The sequence below is a fragment of the Pagrus major genome, chromosome 17, assembly GCF_040436345.1.
Source record: "Pagrus major chromosome 17, Pma_NU_1.0".
In the NCBI taxonomy this organism is placed as follows: domain Eukaryota; kingdom Metazoa; phylum Chordata; class Actinopteri; order Spariformes; family Sparidae; genus Pagrus; species Pagrus major.
In genome coordinates, this window is record NC_133231.1 from 28879089 (window position 1) to 28897861 (window position 18773).

Here is an 18773-nt window from a genome sequence, read left to right on the forward strand (position 1 = left end):
CCTTTTTATTTCTGTTTGCTTTAAATGTTTTTATTCTTTGTAAAACAATTTGCAAATGTATTAATTATGTATAAAGAACCACGCAACATGATGCACTAGTTTACATCAATTTAAGTGTTTTTACATAATGTTATTTTGAAAAAAGTAAGTAAGTAAGTAAATTACAAATACAAATCAGAAAATACCACCTCATATATATAAATGTACGTATATCACATGGTTTGATACGTTAATGTTAAGTGATGAGCTAATTTTGGAGGCAGGACTGTTTCGGATCAAAGAAAACAAAAAACAGACAAAACTACAGTACTGGCACTAATAACGTCAACGACGTTGGTCCCGACCTGTTGGCCTGCGTGGTGAAGACGCCGAGCACGGCCGGCCGGTGGTTGATCTGCAGCACGTTCGTCAGCGACTGCAGAACATCAAAGTAGAAGAAGGAGTCGCCGGGGACGGAGCAGTTCAGCCGGGCTTTGAGGAACGACGTCCAGTAACGCTCCAGCACTCTCGGTGAACCGCCGTTGTCGTTCTTACAAACACGCGCCACTCTGGAGAAAACCACCTGAGAGGACGGGACGAGAAAACTTCCTTACAGGTGACAGCTCTAATTAATACATCACACTGTTTATGAAAAACGATCCCAGAGCAGAGCCAACACGGGGGAGGAGAACGTGTAGGAATGTAGTTTGCATGTGAAGCGATGTTAGTCGACTTCATTCCACCTGTCACACAGTCAGACATCAACAAACATCACAACGCGTGAGTGTCTGGTCTCATACGAGTCGCTCACCTTGCCAAGGGTGGTGTACTCCACTGCGATCTCGCTGAAGAAGAAGTACACATAGTTCCCGTACTCAATGGCATGGAGGAAATGGGGCTCTGTGGGGCGACGTGAAGAAAAACATTTGTGACTGGCAGTGATGCCTTATTTCCAACATGACAGAGCATTGTGAGCAGGTCGGGAGAGGGAGCTGGAGGAAGACTCGATGCTTCGATTTTGGAAAATGGCTCCAAGAGAATTGCAGGACGGTGTGATTTAAAATGGAGGACAGAAAGATAAGCAGGTACAAACTTTACAATAGAGAGATAACATGAAACAGCAGAGCTGGTGCTGCATCAGTGCTGATAAAAACACCTCCATAACTAAGCTCACGTCAGAAATGCAGTTATTTTTAGGGTTTCACTTCTATAGCATTGTATGGAGCCTGAATACATAATTGAATCCAACTAAAGTCAACTAAAGATGTTCAACCCCGATTCAAGAAGAGTAAGATGCTGTAAAATGTAAATGAATCAGAAAGACACACGAACTGAGTTTGCTAACAACAGTTTTTACCAAGTGTTTTCCTCCCTATTTTCCCGGGAGACTCCTGCTTTTCATTGCCCTCTCCTGGTTTCCTCCCGGTGTCACAATTCTCCCATATTTCTCCCGATTTATGACAGATTTTCAAACTTTTTCCCCTTTAATCTATCGTAACCTGTTTCTGTGTGCAGTCTGCTGTGCTGCAGCACTTCTCCCTCCTCAGTGAGTGAGAGACAGACGGAGAAAGGAAGAGGAAAAAGAAATGTTTAAGCACAGTTTAGACGCCCCAGAGAGAAGAATTCACTTTTTATTTTTCCGTAAAGTTTAAGCAGAAAAATCTGCCATGTAGATTTTTCTCTCAATCCCAGCTGAGAGGCTGATAAACGCAGGGAAGTGGTGTACAAAGATTCAAAAGGGCAGGAGCCAAACAAATGAATAAATGAATAAAAACTAATAAATATTACTTTATGCCACAGATTTCTGCAAGTTTACACTAGAGGGCGAATCATTCTGTGTTGTTTTCTGAGAATTAAAAGTAATATTAGTTATTATTTTGTTATTTGAATGCAGGAAACAGTCACTGAATGTCAAGCTCCCTGTTTCTGATACAATCACCTGTTTACCTGTGGAATGATCCAAACAGGTGTTTTTGAAGCATCCCACAGCTTTTTACAGTTTAACTGTTTTGGTTTGAGTATATGTCAGAAAGGATTAGCCAATCATCACATTCTGTCCTGAATTATCTTCACACAGCATCTCAACTTCTTCAGACTCAGGGTTTTATCACTTCAAATCATTTCTGATATTTGCAGCTGGAATCCAGGCTGTTGGCATAACTTTTTACTTTCTTTTAGAAACTTATAAAAACTACTTAAAAAACAGCAAAGGTGTCAGTTCAGATCCACGAGTCAGCTGAAGTTCACCTCTCTCCGACTCCGATGTCTCTGCAGAGTTCACGGCTCGATGCTGTTCTCGTCTTTCCATCCAACATTACAACATAAAACTCGCATTAATTAGCATGTTTTGTGTTGTTTTGATGTTTCCACTTATCACATGGGATTTTAAGGGGTTGATGCCAACTCTGATCTCAAGTCTAGCAGCTGTCATCCATCATCAGTTCAACAATATGTGCTCCTTTCTGACCGAGGTTCAAACTAATCTTTTCTGTACTGTGTGTGAAAATATCATATAAAACATAAACATACTGTATATATATTGTATTATTTGATATACAGTATGTTATATACAGTATACTGTATATATCACAGTAGAATAACAGGTGTACTTCTGCATTCTTGCCGTTACACAAGATACTCTGAGTATCTCTTTGAGTCCGTGAGCTTTAATAATTGAATATAATATAAATCTATATCTGGAACGATTAGTCAATTATTAGTAAAGTCAAACATTTGAAGGCTTCTCTGAGTTTCACATGTGGGATAAATTAAGGGAATAAATACTGAAAAGGACTGAAAGGGTCGACACAACAATCCCTGATGGTACGCACCACGAGCAGGAAGATAACTGTTGTATGGTGATGATCAATTAATCGAGAAAATAATTGGTAATTGATAGATAACAAAGTCGTCTGTAGTTTCAACCCTTCATAAGACTTTAATTATGAGATTTGGACAGCTGAAAGTGACGTGAGACAATCGAGACTGTTTCACTTGGAGAGCGAGATGTTTGTTTCTCTAACAAATTATTATTGGCTGAGTAAAGACAGCAGCTTGCAGAAAAACACACAGAAACTCGACATGAACCGAGTTAAGTCTGGAGTCGGGCTCCAACCAACAGTGATTTTCATTTTCAATCATCCGTCAATTATTGTCTCAATCAATCTTTTAGTCATTTAGTCTATAAAATGTCAGAAAATGGGAAAAAATGTCCATCAAGATGACGCCTTCAGATGTCTTGTTTTGTCCACAACCCAGAGATATTCAGTTTACTGTCATGAAGGAGAAAAGGAACCAGACAGTATTCACATTTAACAAGCTGAAACCAGAAAATGTTGATGTTTTTCCCCGTAAACAAATTACTCAATCCGATTAATTGATTACTGAAATAGCTTATTTTTAAATTCATGGTAATCGGCTACTTCTGATATAATCTGCGGCTGTGATCGCTGGCTAAAGATGAAGCAGCCTGCTGCCTGAATGCTTCGTACAAAAAGGGCAAAGAGAGATACAAGATTTGAGGGGAGATTTGTTCTCCTCTGAGCTCCGTGAATCCTGAGGATTCTGCAGACTTGGAATCTGATCCAAAATGAAGCCAGCTATCAGAGCCAGACCCCAGTTCACTGTAATGTTGACATATCTGAGGAATAAGACACACCAACTACCTCACAGATGCTCACCTCGCAGCCATTTGGAGTCGTACTTGACTGTACGCAGAACGGGGCTACTCTCTCCCAGACTTCTGTAAATCACTGCATCGCTCGCCAAGAAGTCTGTCATGGTGGCCGAGTAGAAATCACCACCTGAGACGAAAAAGAAAAAGTAATGGAGACACACTCTCTGGGATCACAATTTTTGAGAACAACCCCACTTCTTTCAAGTATCTATTTTTGGTCACAGGTGACTTTTATTGCCCTTTAAAAAAAAGGAGGCACAGGATAACACATGTCGGAGAATGTGTCACTTTTAATAACACCCCGTGTGAACTCTGCATAAATGTCAGTGGAAACCTGGCAGGACTGAGTGCAGGTCTGGCTGAACTTGACCCTCGATGTGTTCACAACGTATCAGCTTCCTTCACCGCTATGATTAAGGAAGAGAGTCTGACCACAAACTAGAATCCATCAAGAGGCAAAATTCAGAGTACAGCCTGCGATGATTCACTGCACTGAATTAAATATATCAAGACGTGGGGTAGCATTTAGTTTTAGTCTATTAACATATTTTTAGTTTTTTATTCTTTGTATTTATTCACTGGTGGCTATTTAACAAACTGTGCTGATGTGTTTTACAAAGTTAAGTGTTTTTCTACTTTTCCCAGCAACAACTAGTTTCCGTTTATTCCTTTACAATATGAAAATCAATAAACAGACTCTTCAAAGAGTGAACTTCATGTCTGCATTAACCTTTGTCAAGGTTGCATCATAGTTGCCTTTCAAATCAATCTGCATTTAAACTACATTACTACATGAGAACAATGTCAGACTGGCAACTGTTGATGCAGGCTTGTTGCTGATGTTCGCTGAAGTTTTAACAGTCTGTTTATTCATTTTCATACCAGGAATCCAAAGTATAACAAGCACCTGAAAGTGTTAAAAACTGTGAAGTACATGTCATTTATATTTAACTAAAACCAGTCCGATCTTTTAAAACATGCCCCTTTACAGAAATGATCAAATAAAAGATCCTTCTGAACATATATAACACTTTGAAATTAAAGACTGCTTCATTTTAAATGCGGTTTGATTGGCTTTCCTCACTCAACTATTAAAATCCATCTAATCATGCAAATGTGCAGCATTTGAAGTGATGCATCCCCCCTGCAGAGCCTCCACAGGCAGATTCATCTCAAGTGAATTAGTAAATGTATTCACAGTCAGGTATGGTGATTGATTTACCATCGAGAACGTCATATTTTATCTTCAGTAAACATCAGCAATGAGAAGTGTATCGCTGTCAGCCTCGCCGGTTTAAAATCTACAAGAAAAACTTAGTAAAAAAAACGTACAGGGTGGGATCATGGGAGTTGTTGTCTTTATTGCTAAACAACCACCATTAGTAATGACAATCTGTTTGATGTGATGAAGTTATGTAGTAAAGTTTTAGTACCTTCCACTACTGTGTCAATGTCTTTCTGAAGAATATATCACAGACATGAAAAAATATAAATATCACATGAGGGACCGTGTTCATCTAATCACGTCCTCATCACTACTGATGGCCATTATCACAAGCAAACTGAATGGAGAAAGAAAGGGTAGCCTAGGGAGCCGTTATGACAGATCAGCAGCTGTGGGAGTCAAACCGGCGACACTTAAACCACAGGACAGTCTGAACAACCCACTGTGTCACTCTGACTTACTCACCTGCAAAAAGGCCGACGTTGGACTGGCGGGACTCGAAGGGACACCGAGCCTGTCCCACCACCTCCTCCCCTTCCTGCTCCAGTGTCGACATCTAGGTGAGAGAGGAGGCAGGTAGAAAGGAAAACTTTATGAGGAGCTGTAAAGCTAACCCGACAGAAAGATTGAATATAAAAGACCGACTGTAAACATGAAAACAGCGTTAGTGTTTACACTTGTAAACCCACGAGGTCGCTGCTGCTGCTGCTGCTTGACCGCTAAAGTCTTTAATGTAGTGAGAACTGTAAATATAAGGGACTTGTAACCAATTCAATGTGTGATTATGAGAGGCAACACATGCATCATAAAGATTAGTTTTATGTGGGTTATTTTTTGCATGTGAAGTCCTGCTGTCACGAGCAGAGAGGACAGTTTATCTCTAAGCCGCAGATATTTAGCTGCTATTTTCCAAACTGCTGTTAACAAGATTGTAAACCCCAGGTAAGACCATGAGCAACGCCCAGCCGAGTGTGTGTGTGTGTGTGTGTGTGTGTGTGTAGTGGAGGTTGAATGCATGCAGAGCAGATTCAACACCCTCTGCAGCGACGAGGTTCCTGCACACACACACGCACACGCACACACACACACACACACCACATTAACAGCACATTAACACATAGCTTTGTTTATATGATGGCGTGTTGCCTCCTCTGACACAAGCAGTGTGTGACTGCTGCTCTATTGTTGTCGTGTGAATCACTGCGAACCCTCAACACAAAGATCATACATGAGGAGTGGACACAATAATAGAAACACAACCTGAACTTGATGGGCGGCGGTATGAAAACTTGTATTATATTATTATAAAGATGCTTGGGATAATTGATAATAATTACATTCCCAGTATGTTTACTGTTTCTATTTTAGACAATAAAGATTATTGTTAAACTGTAAAATAACATTTCTTTGTCACAGTTGTTTGATATCCATATTTGAGGGATCAAATGCAAGAAATGTGAAAAAAATCACCCTCCAATCAGCTGTTTTAACAGACAAGAAGTGGAGATATCTCACCAATGACTAAGACAACGTTCACTGCATATATTGGCTGATATCTTGTTATATTCGTGGTATTTTATTCAAGAGATTATTAATTGATGCATTGTGAAAATGTGGAGTGCAGACGAGGATTTATTTGTTTTTTTGTTTCCGTCTAAGATGACACGGTGGTGGGTTAATGGCTGTTCTGTGAAGATGTGATTATACAATCATCCAGAGGAGGAAGAAATAAGAGATCCAACACCTTACAATAGAGCTGCCCCCAGACGTCTGCACAAAACACACTTGAGATTTTTTAAAGGGGGACGTGTTCACACCTCTGAACCTGACGCAATCCAACACAACAGCTCTGCCCTAAATAGCACTTATGTGACGCTTTCGAGTGTCGAGTCTCCTGTTTGTGTTGTTGTTGTGATGAATTGCATTATTTTGCAGAGTTGCTGCTTTAATTGGATCTACCTCCCGTACAGCATCAGAGGTGAGCTCGGGTTAGATTTGGTGAAAAGTGCTTTTCAGAAATAAACATGAATAAAAAAGCTGTGCGGCGAACAGGCACAGCTCGGAAAAAGATGCACAGACTGAGTGCTTTTAAATGTGTTTTTCCAGTTTGGCCTTTACAACAGGAAGCAGAACACATGAGGAGAAACATGACCAAAAAACACATGTGACCGAGAGAGCACATGCAGCAGGGAACTCGAACGAAGTTTCCTTACGCCTACTGCTGGTGCTGTTTGGGTCACATTGTTTTGGGTCAACCTATTCAGTGGTTTAGCTTTAATTTTTCTCGGGAGATTTCCGAGCCGGCGACAGACAGAAAAGCATAGTGATAGCAAGACTTATCTGGGATCAGTCCGAACACTGATGGCGTCATTCTGCAGCCATTACATAGTGCAATCAACATTTACTTAATAATTACAGAACACATTCAAGGTAGAAATGTGTGTATTGCCAGTTTGTGAAAGATCTTGGGTAGTTCTCCAAAATAAACTCCATTAATGTGACGATGAGCTCAGGAAGGTCATCAAAAATTGTCATACACAAATACTTGTGAATACTTGATCAAGTGACAGATGACAAAAACAAAGTATCAGCAGGGTTGTGACCACGGAGCTAGAAATAAACATGGTTAAAATAATCATTCGTCTCTAATCAGCAATCAGAAGATTTGTTCCCCTCAAATTAAATTAAACTCTGTTTAAAATCTAATTAGAAATCAGCAGTATTGACCGGACGTCTCGCCTGCAGAGTGACACGATGTGAAGTGAAACAGCAGTTTATTAATCAGAGGACCTCAGAAGTCGGAGAGAACTGAAGACTCTACAAAGCCGTGCAGCGTCTGAAGGATGGTTACCCCAGTGGGCAGATGAAGACAGACGGATTTGACGCTTCACGGGTTTGTTGTATCACAAACGCATGTTGAAGACAGCCTCTCTGTTGTCTGCAGACCAGCTGTCTCAGCAGTCTGGTCAGTGAAGCTGCGTGTTCATAGCTGGGCATCCATTCGTGTCTTTGACCAACACACACACACAAACACACACACACACACAAACACACACAGGCGCCTCTCACTCAATCCCCCCTTGTCCTGCACAGATTTTTCTTAGAGTCCCAGAGACAGATTCCTTGATATGATTTACACTTCCTCCCTCCCTCCCTCCCTCCCTCCCCAGCTGTCTGGATAGTCATCTCTTGTACTTTTTATTCCAGACTGGGGAAACAGACGAGGGGAGGGGGAGACGCAGCTGGGGGGGGGGTTGCAGACAAAAAAATCTGAGGATGTGTTTTGTGTAAATCAGACGCTCTTTACCAAAGGGAGTCTGTGGCAGGGAGACATGTTGCATCAATCGTACTTCTGTGGATTAACATTTGGACCTGTGACGCTGAGCAGTGAGACTGTGCAGGTACTTTGTGACACCTGAGACATGATTTTATAATGAAAAGAATTTAAAGACTTTCAGGCTTTAGAGATGCACTATTTAGTTCATGAGCCCCGAGACTAGACTGGGTAATAATTCAATATCATCAGTTTATATGAGCCGTCCTCGTCGGGAAAACGACCATATAGGTCGAAAATGCAAGCAGCCTATTACAATCCATTGTTATGTTTGTTGTTAGATAAGGTCATGTAGGACTGAGGTCCTTTCCTAAACCAGACCAAGTAGTTTTCTTACCTAAAGCTAACCAAACAGTCCATACATCGAAGGTCCGGTACGCCTGTCACTGTTGTTGTTCATGTTGTTTAGGACACAGTGATATATGTCCTTTTGGGAGTTATTCACAGTCGTTAAGGTGTGAGGATGTGCTGGTTTATAGAGTTTACAGTTTAAAACTAAAAATTATAAATTGCATTAAAGCAGGGACAGCAATATAGCAGAGCACACTTCCAAAATATTCACTTCACTTGTTAAATCCCTCCCCTGAACAGCAAGTTTCCAATCATATCATAGAAGCCATAACTGAGTGTAGGGATGGATTAAACGGTGTGTTTTCCCCCTTAAGTAATAAATTAACATTAGCATGACTGGCTAGCTAGCTTGTGACCTTACAGCAGTGACCTGGTGTCACATTCAAGACTTAGGATTTAATTAGGTAACCGCATTATCATGGTGGATCCCCAGTAAGAAAGGAGCCATTCAAAGACTGGTAATGGTCCTGAATGCTAACTGCTAGCTCAGAGTTCAGGGTAATGTTAGCAGCTCTGTCAGGCTCTGTGTTCAAGTTAGTGAAAAAACACAGTCATTTCCTCCAATGTCGAAAGAAAATTTAAAAGATGTGTTATCCAACTTGTATTTTGTTTTCAAACCGAGTCTTCTTTTAGTCATAAAGTGTATTTTATATTATCTAGTCACTGTTGTTTAAACTGGTTATTATCACAGGTTCAGAGGTCATCCCTGCATCGAGTTTACAGCGGGAGGCAGCCAGAGTCGCGAAGATCAACTCATCATATGTTCTCGCGAATTCATCCTGCCTTGCTTCAAACACAGTGGTTCAGACGATGACAGACAGATGGTCCGTCCAATCCCCTGCCAAGTATTTTTTGAAAGTACCTGCCCTTTTCCAAATAGTTTCTGGTGGCGCGTTTCCAGATGGTTCAGTGGAACAAACCATCTGGCACATCAAGTTAGTACTGAGTGCCAACACTGTAAAATGACACAATCTCTAATCCACAATGGGAAAAACATGCTTGTGTTAAACCCTTTAAATGATTTTCGTAATGTATCCTGATAAGACACCACAGAAGGATCCTGGTTCCAACCCCCCTCTGGCTCTTTAACGCAGACCACTGGGTTAGTTTTTAGGTCAGCACGCTGGAATAAAAAGCCCAGTGAAATGTCTTGAGTTATTCAGCTCCCCTTTGGCTCTCAGTCTCCCCCCACGCTGTTAGATTTACAGTCAGTGCTGTAGGACGTGTACTCCCTCCTCCTGTAATGACCTGCTGTGGATCACAGTCCAAACCTGTGATGTCACCTCTAAGGCTCTACCGCAATGTCATGTTGGGCCTCAAACTTCTTTACATTGTCCTTAAACAAATAGCATAAGTGCCTTTCAAGTAAAATGTAATGTAGTCTCATCTACTGGCATGAATTTGTCCCACTCCTCACTTTCTTCATCTGCTCTTCCTTCCTCTCTCAGCTTGGTTTGTTTCGGAGGTGTGAGAGAAGCTGTTGTGTTATTACCATCATCAGCATATCTTGTGTTCTGTCAACAGATTGCTCGCTCTCTTGTCTTGTTGAGCCGACATATTATTCCAAGAACATTAAGTGTTTGAAGTCAGCGGGCTACGTTAAACATAAATATGGAAACATTCACAGCCAACAATGTGTGCTCAGCACAGACCTACTGCTGATATCCGACTCTTCTGATGGCTGCTTCATGTCTACACCATATCTACACATGTCTGTGTTTCTCAAATGTTGTCTTGATTGTTCAGCCCGTCCCTTTTTATGCAATTAATACTTTTCTTGTTATTTTCACGTGTGCGTCTGCAGCTTGAGCTCACAGCTGTTTGTTGTATCGGCATTGAAAACACGAACTGAAGCTCCGGCTGCCAGACTTCTTTCATATCTGACAAATGCTGCATTCGACCTAGATTGACCCATCTTCATAGCTGTGTTGTGTAGGTGTTATTTCATAGCAGAGGTCCCTTTCAAAGTGGTGTTACATTATTATTTTTTTCTATTGTTCAGGTACTAGCAGCCAATCATAGCTGTGCTGTATCTGTGTCAGTGTATTGATAGTACCGGATGATGTGCGAAAATAAACAGTAGAGCAGGAAAAGTGTGTTATATCATGTTTTTTGTTTTTCTGACCTTAATCTTTCTCAGTTAAATATATTTTTATCTGTATTCATGTTTTCATCCATGGTAGTTTTTAACAGTGAAGGTGACTGATCAGATTTCCTGTTATCATCTGTTATGTCATTACATAAAGGGCATCTGAGCCAAAAACTTACGTGTATGTGAAGAGTTTATTTGTGAAAACGGATGAATAAACCTGGATCGTGTTGAGTGATATTACCTTGATTGCACAAATAAACATAATTTAGAAAAAATAAATAAAAACAGATGACTGTTTAACCCTCCGTACGTACACCGATCAACCAAAACATGAGGTGAAGTGAACAACATTGATTGTCTCGCTGGGAAACTTTGGGTTCTGGCATTCATGTGGATGCCACTCGACACCACCGATCCAAACACCGCTGCAGACCAAGTACATCCCTTCATGGCAGTGGCCCTCCCAGCAGGACAGTGCGCCCTGGCACACTGCAAAAACTTCTCAAGGAAGGAGACAAAGAGCTCAAGGTGCCTCCAAATTCCCCAGATCCTAATCTGATTGAGCATCCATGGGTTGTGCTGGAAAAAGTCAGATCAATGGAGGCCTCACCATGGATCAGACTTGGCTCTGACCTGTCGGGGCTTGGACACAAACACCTCTGGGTTTGTCCTGTAGTGTCTGAGCACCAAAGGCACTGGCAGCGGATCCTTTGAGTCCTGTAGATTGCGTGGCAGGGCGTCAGTGGATCTGATTTGTTCTGGGACGTCGCATGAATGCAAAAAGGACCTGAGAAATTTGGAGGCCAGGTCGCTGGGCACAGAGGGGTGTACTTGGTATTTTTAACGGTGTTCGGGTGGGTGGTGCATGTCAATTGGCGTCCAAATGAATGCCAGTACCCGAGATTTCTCAGCAGAACATTGCACTGTAACAACATGATCAATGTTATTCACTTTCCCTGTCAGTAGTTTTAATCTTGTAGCTGATCAGTGTATAAAAAAACAAATAAAAGTGATTATATCAGACTTTTGTTACTCTCAAATTCCAATATCACTCAGGCTCTGTTGTCTGCCCCCCTGTAGGCTCCATTTCTTGAGATGTCGTGTGTAAAACTGTGACTTCATGCAGCATTTTGCAGTTTTCATGATGTACGAGTCGTCCGTGTGAGCCTCTGCGACCCGTGTTAATGTGTGTTTTCGACACGATTATCCCCGATAATGACACTGTCACAAAAGCCAGCTCGGCGCTAATGTGATACGAGTTTAGTTTGCAGTTTGTCATTTCCAGTAGCAACTTCAGTAACAGGTTACAACCGAAACAGCACACAAGGGCAGCGCCGAACACACCTTATAACAGCTGCAATATCGTCTCTTATCTGTAATTGAGGCCAGGAGGCAGCACACAGTGGTACAGTATCTTACCTTATAGTTACGGCAGGTGGGGTTGAAGGCGTTGGTGCCGCAGGCGAAAAGCGTCTCGTCATTGCGCGGCACCAGCACTTTGATATAGTTGTAACATTCGTCCTGTCAGGGGGAAAACAGCTTGATGTTATTGTACATTAGGGACAGGGTCCGTGTTGGCTTCTGGCAGCAGATGACAGAATGAAAGGCAGGATTTGCAGCAGGTAGACAGCGCATTTTTACTGGCTGACACACACACACACACGCACAGACAACCTTCTCTCTGTTTTACAGTCATTATCGTAATCCCCTGGCTGTTTCTTGTGGTTTCACTGCAGCTCTGGGGAGGAAAATGCTACAACGAAAGCCCCAGTCTGTCGTCGCCTGATGGATATGCCACTGATTCTGATAAGCTACCTGCACACCTTTGCTCATTACAAAACTTGACTGTGCGGGGAAACCAAGGCAGAAGCAAAGGAAGACGGCGAGAGGAGAAAGAAATAAAAGCAAAAAACAGAGAGGGAGGAAGATGTGTATGGAAGAATATACTCACGCTGTTCTTCCCCCTCACAGTGCACTTCTCCACATCCTTCGTCTTCCAAGTCAGTTTCTGAAAGACGAACAGACAGCCAACTGTCAGCTCAAAGACAAGCTGTTTTCTCAACCGTCCCAGCTTTCTGTTGCTCCCAATCGTTCAAGTGCTATTACGAGACAGCTGTGATGAAAATCTCATTAACTTCAATAAACTGACGTGAAGAAAAACAAACAGAAGAAATAGCGAGGACTGCCTGCAGCTCGTCAGTGGGCAGCTAAACATTGTGGTTCGTCAGTGATAAAAATCACTCTGTAGGATGAGTCTGGATCTGTGAGAACAGTATGTTTGCATGACTTCACTGTCTGTATCATGAGCAGTCCTTAAATAATTAACATACTGGCCAAAAAACCCTGCCTTTAGTTCCACTCACTTCCTGTATCACTGCTAATCATCCAGTGGGCTGTTACAGAAAAAAAAAAGCTCCATCGGCTTGTTAACAAGCTCTGCCAGTTGAAGGTTTAATGTGCTCCTGTCCATGGTTGGATAATTTACTGACCCGAATTTTCTCAAAGCTCATAAATAGGACTGAGGATGCTGCTGGTTGTGTACACTTCTGTTTCAGGTTATTTCTTTGTAAATAGCTCCTCACAGTATCCGAGCACACATGATGCTTGATGTCTCATTCAGTGGCACTTTGGTTTAATGGGACAGCCTTTCCAAACAGTAGCAGAGCAGCAATCTTATGCTCAATTTCCAATTTTGACCTCTCTCCTTCGTTTTCCAGTGACCCCTTGCCCCTAATTCCCACTTACAACCGAAGTGAACCAAGTGCTGGTTCTATTCTGGTACTGGTTTGGAGTTGGTATATTATATAAGGCATATATATTATGCATAACTAAAAGTTTTGACTGTACCTGTACACCTCTATTCAGATGGTGCACCCCTGTTCTCTTGCAGACACTCTTACTCATTTTAAATGTATAATAGCTCCAGCTTTTTATAAATATGCACGTTATAAATTACTTTCTTGACATCGAGTCTGTGCATTTGTTCTTAGACCGAGCTGTTTCCACATATCCTGCTATAAATTGTCTGCATTCTCTGCCTGAATACCTTTTAATCTTCTCTTTATTTTTCCAGTGTGTCCTTGTGTCTCCACCAAATGAAAATATGTGTTAAAAAAAATGAAAAAACAAAAAAAAAAAATGTCAAGAAAGGAAGAAATACTGCACAAAGCTGGAGAGACTTGTACATCTCCTCCTTTTCTTTTTTGTTCAGGTCATAAATTGGACTCAAGGTGTTCTCAGCTACAGCCTCACAATAAGCCGACCTGTGGTATAATACATTTTGATGCCTTATTGGGGGCTGAGAGGTCACTCGGCTTGGACAATAAGTCCCTGAAACACAATTTGTCCCACAGGTCTCTTGTTCTCATTTTTATCAGAGAGCTTTCAGTCCAGCAGTCAAATCAGAAACTACTTACAACAACAGGTGAATGCAATCTAACTTGTCGGGGGAACACGGGAGAAGTGGTACTTGATGAAGAAAAAGACATGCATCTAAATGGAGGAAGGCTCCTGTTTCATTTCCATTGTGATGAACGCGTTAAAAGATTAATGCTGGCACATTTTTCATTTTTCTCGTTATCAACAAATCCCCTGAAAAGGCCACAACCACAAAATGTTAATCATCGTCTCAGAGCTGCAACAGGTTAGTTTATTCATTGATTAGCTGCTCGAAACAAAATGAAACAGAACCTATTTTGACGATCAGTTTACTGACAAACATTTTCTGGTTCCAGTTTCTTAAATGTGAAGATTTACTGCTTATCTTTGTCATCTACATTAGTTAACGACGAGTCTCTTATCTCGACAAAAGAAGCAATTTCAAAAGGCCACTTTGTGCTGCTTTGTGATGAGCATTTATCACAAGTTTTTGTCATTTTATAAGTTAAACGATAAATCATGAAAGAAATCATTAGTTGCAGCCCTGTCCCTTGTCACTTCTGTCTTTAAAAATATAGTTTCATTTAAAAAAAAACTAATTAACTAAAACAGTTATTTATTTAGCAAATTATAGCATAATTATTTATAATCATTTTCAGCAATTGATTGAAACATCAGATTGGCTCAAATTAAACTACGTTGGCTGCTATCGTTGTAAAGTCGGACCCTGTCAGCCGGTGCAACAGTGACGATACTTGTTAAAAGTATCAGTCCAGTCTCGGTCGTGGTCTTTGTTAACAATATTGAAAATATAGAAAAGTTGGGAGCCTTATCCTTCTCCTGATTTAAACACTACATGGAGAGCTGCAACGATTGTCAACTACCAAATTAATCACCAACTATTTTGACAGTCGATTAATCAAAAAGAGTCAAAATTCTCTTATCTTCTGCAGTAAACTAGTCTCAGCCCTACATGGTCTCAATAGTGAGGATTAAGTTATCAATATTCTGAGCAGGATCTGACAGACTACTTGTCATTTCAGGAGCCAGCACTCTTCCCCCTCCAGGTCCACAGAATGGAAAGTCTCCGGCGCGACTTTGTGAAGATCTGACACGATTCAGCAGGAGTCAGCATTATGGTAATAGTCCCTGCCTTGTCCACGCTCGATTTGGTTTACTAATAATTACTTATGGCCACCCAGGCCTGGGGAGATCAGTGAAGGGCAGAATATGAATGAGCGTTGGGTTGAGAAAAATGAAGAGCTGTTTTTTTAAAAATGAGCCCGAGCGAAAAGGAATGGATCTGGGATGAAGAAACGGCACCATTCTCCGGTGATATGAATCAGTCACAGACTAACGATCGAGCTCAGATGGATAACAGGAATGGGAGAGTGAGAGTGTAGGTACGGTCCCAAATAATTTTCCACTCAGTGCTGCTGTCACACTGGAGGCTAGTTTGAGCGAACGGCTAGAAAAAAAAAACACATCATATACAAACATTCAATATCTGAGTTCTCATATAACATAAGTGAAAAGATGGACTGACATTGTAGTGCTCAGAAGTTCCCACATTTCTTTGTGCCACAGTCTACAACCGAATCAATACTTCAGAGCTCCTTGACACGGAGCCGAGCCCTTATCAGAATGAATATCAGTGTTTAGCACTAATCTAAATACGAGCAAACAAAAAGTCCGGGCCTCGGAGAGATTTTATTTAAGTGCAATCATGTTTGACAAATGAGATTCAGATAGGAGGGGGCATGGCACTTCAAAAGCCACAAGAGCCTCGCTTGCACTAGTATTGGATATATGTCTGAACTGAGATTGCTTAATACTTGAATGAAAAAGTCAGGCAAAGGGTAGAAGGGAGAATAATGAGATACACACATTACATAAGATTTTTTTCTGTGAAAACACACAGAGTGGTTCAGAAAACAAGAACAGGACTGCTGTCTGAAGCTTAAAGGGTCGAGCTTTACATCAAATCCTGCTTTAGAAGAGATATACGTCTGAACATCATCCAGAATACTAATATTTACCCCATGTTCAGTTAGGCGTGAGGTTTAGTTTTCTTATATCTTTTACATATTGACAAAAGAATCTCACTGATCACTGATAACTCTGAAGGATCAAGAAGTATCAAACGTCAGAGCCATGAGCCTTATTCGCACAGAACTAGTATTACCAGGGGACCTCATGTGATTGAGAAATAACCTCACTACATCAGGGTTTCGTGCGGCGCGTTTGTCTTTATTTCACTCAAATGTACCGCCATCACCTCCTGGATTTATGTCAAGGCATCAACGTGACATCAACGTTTCAGAAGCAAAGCGTCTGTTCTTCAGCAGCCACATTATTAATACAGTTCGGAGTTGATTCGCCCACTCTCTGCACGCGTTAGAGTAATAAATACATATTTGCAGCTCATTTAGATCCAAGTTAAAAGATGTTTTGTGGCTCTACTTGAATATGACCTTCTCTGTCATCTTTTAAACATCAATCCAGACGATCTCACGGCAGAGCGGTTGACTGCAGTTCGACATATGAGCCGTGATCACATTTCATGCTATCTTAGTTGTCTGACAACAGAAAACAGATGTTTAAGAAGAAATACGAACCCAAATCACTGACGAGTGAGTCATGTCGATATGCATGGGACTAATGTTATCACATGACCTCTGTGTGTGACGAAATATGGTAGGTAGTATGTGGTGGAACTTTTGCTTTATAAATCACGGACATCCATATTTGCAAAGGATTGAGATTACAGACATCTTCCTAAATTATTACAAATTATTAGAGGTCCTCAGGTAATACTAGCCCCGTGCCAATAGGGCATTGAGGAAATCAACAGACCATGGTCCAGGTAAGGAAGCAGCTGACATGTACAAGTCACATATTAGATTAGAGCTGACATGAATGCTTCAAAGCATAACCTCAAGTTTGAAGAGGGTATGACAAATCAGCAGACATTCAAAACTCGAATACTCGCGGCTAATCGTGCTGAACCTCTCTTGCTGAAAAACAAGAGAGGTTCTATGACCCAGATATCCAACTTTAAAACAGAGGTGACTCTGAATGGCAACAGTAAAGACCAGAACATTTTCTTTGGACAGACGTTCCTACCTGCTGTGGGATTATCTGCTCAGTTGAAGAAGCGAGATTGATGGCAAACACATGGTCCCTGCAAGAGACAGAGAGTTAAGGCACCATTAGTTAGGCCGTCTCCACATGCTTTTTGTCAGCCCTGATGCTCTTTGAATGCAAAGCTCTCATAAGCCTCTGATCCAACCATTTCACCAGAACCTGCTTTCCAGAAAAAATGCTTCTATTTGGCTCAATAGGATTGATTTTAGCTGTTCAACAACAGAGGGTGAAAGTGGATTAAGAGGCAGCGCTTATTGGCTTTTCAACTTCAAAACCACAAAAAAAAGTTTTCCAACACCAAAAGTTTCCAAACTATCGACACAACCCATATAAATCACTTTGTGAAGTGAGGCATGCACTTTGTTGTATGCAGCTGTGGAAAATATTAAGTCCATTTAGGTACATTAGTAATCTCCATACCTTTTTGGACGGCGTTCTTGGCAGTGAGAGCACTGCAGTTTGAGACGCAGCCAAGAAACTGCAGCAGAATTTATTTTGCACAATGAAAACAGGCAGAGGAGGTAAACCCTCCTACTTTTTAGATAATTAACCTCCGACATCTTGATCGAGAGGGGAGCGAAGTGCAATTAGGCCGAGTATACATACTAAAAATGTTTAAAAGTAGTTTGGTGTGGAGGTGCCGCCTTAGATGCCTTATACAGTATTAAAGGTTCGGGTGCACTGAAGTCTGACTGGTGCTCACAACAGCAATAGAAGGATTTATTGGTGAGTCCTCTGGAAGTTTTAGATTCATAAATTACTCTTAAATTGCACCAAAACTCTCTTTGCCTGCAAGGCCCCGTCCTTTATACAAAGGTCCCTCAGTCAAATTACCACAAATTCCTCTATGCATGCTGCAACATGGTTTTATTACATTCTCCTTGGTGTTCTGAGGTCTGATAAAAGGTTTTTGTCTTTCTTTGTGTTGTCTCTTGCTAACTGTGATAACTTTTTCTCCCTTGCATCTCTTTCAGGAGTTCTTGACTAGCTGACAGTGGATTAAGAACTGAACTGACTTTATTCTTAATAATTCTTTTAATTGGTTATTAAACAGTCTCATTTTAATACCGATGCCTCTAGATGACCGACATAAGCAAACGAGACCATCAGCGTCTAGATCGGCTATTTCTGTAAAGTTCCTATGGTTAATCATAATGCCTGTCACTGGATCAGATCAATCATAACATCGATTTTGAAAGAATCGGTTCAGTAGACTGGTGGTGCGGCACTAAAACAAACTTTACTTTGTTAATGGATTAAACACCTAAAAATCAGTAATTGAAAGAGGAGGTTAACATACAGAGTGTCTGTAAATGTGGAGGAGATAACCACACATGAAGTGATGGCCTACTCTTGATTTTCTTCAGAGCTACATCAAAACCTTTTGTCATCTTAAACTAGCAGGTGAGTGAAGACGACTGACCGGGCAGCGATGTAGAGCATGTGGTTGATCCTCAGCATCCTCTGGAAGTCCAGGCCCAGGCGGACGGTGTCATTGTCCGACATGAGTCCCTGGAAGCTGGGGTAGAGGTAGGAGGCTGCGTGGGCGAAGAGATGGAGAGGGAGAGAAAAAAGTTCAAGTACTCATAGC

At 41.3% G+C, this 18773-nt stretch overlaps 1 protein-coding gene across 3 annotated transcripts in view; it reads right to left on the reverse strand.

Moving 5' to 3' along the window:
* The window catches only part of sema6cb (semaphorin 6Cb), a 170650-nt gene that overhangs the window by 48815 nt on the left and 103062 nt on the right, over positions 1-18773 (reverse strand). For all 3 annotated transcript variants that reach the window (XM_073485695.1, XM_073485694.1, XM_073485693.1), the window contains exons 5-12: positions 18606-18720; positions 17162-17219; positions 12609-12665; positions 12077-12178; positions 5346-5436; positions 3660-3782; positions 791-879; positions 345-562 (exon numbers count right to left, since the gene is read on the reverse strand). In XM_073485695.1, coding sequence (XP_073341796.1) covers positions 345-562; positions 791-879; positions 3660-3782; positions 5346-5436; positions 12077-12178; positions 12609-12665; positions 17162-17219; positions 18606-18720 — 853 coding nt within the window. The remainder of the gene's footprint in view (positions 1-344; positions 563-790; positions 880-3659; positions 3783-5345; positions 5437-12076; positions 12179-12608; positions 12666-17161; positions 17220-18605; positions 18721-18773) is intronic.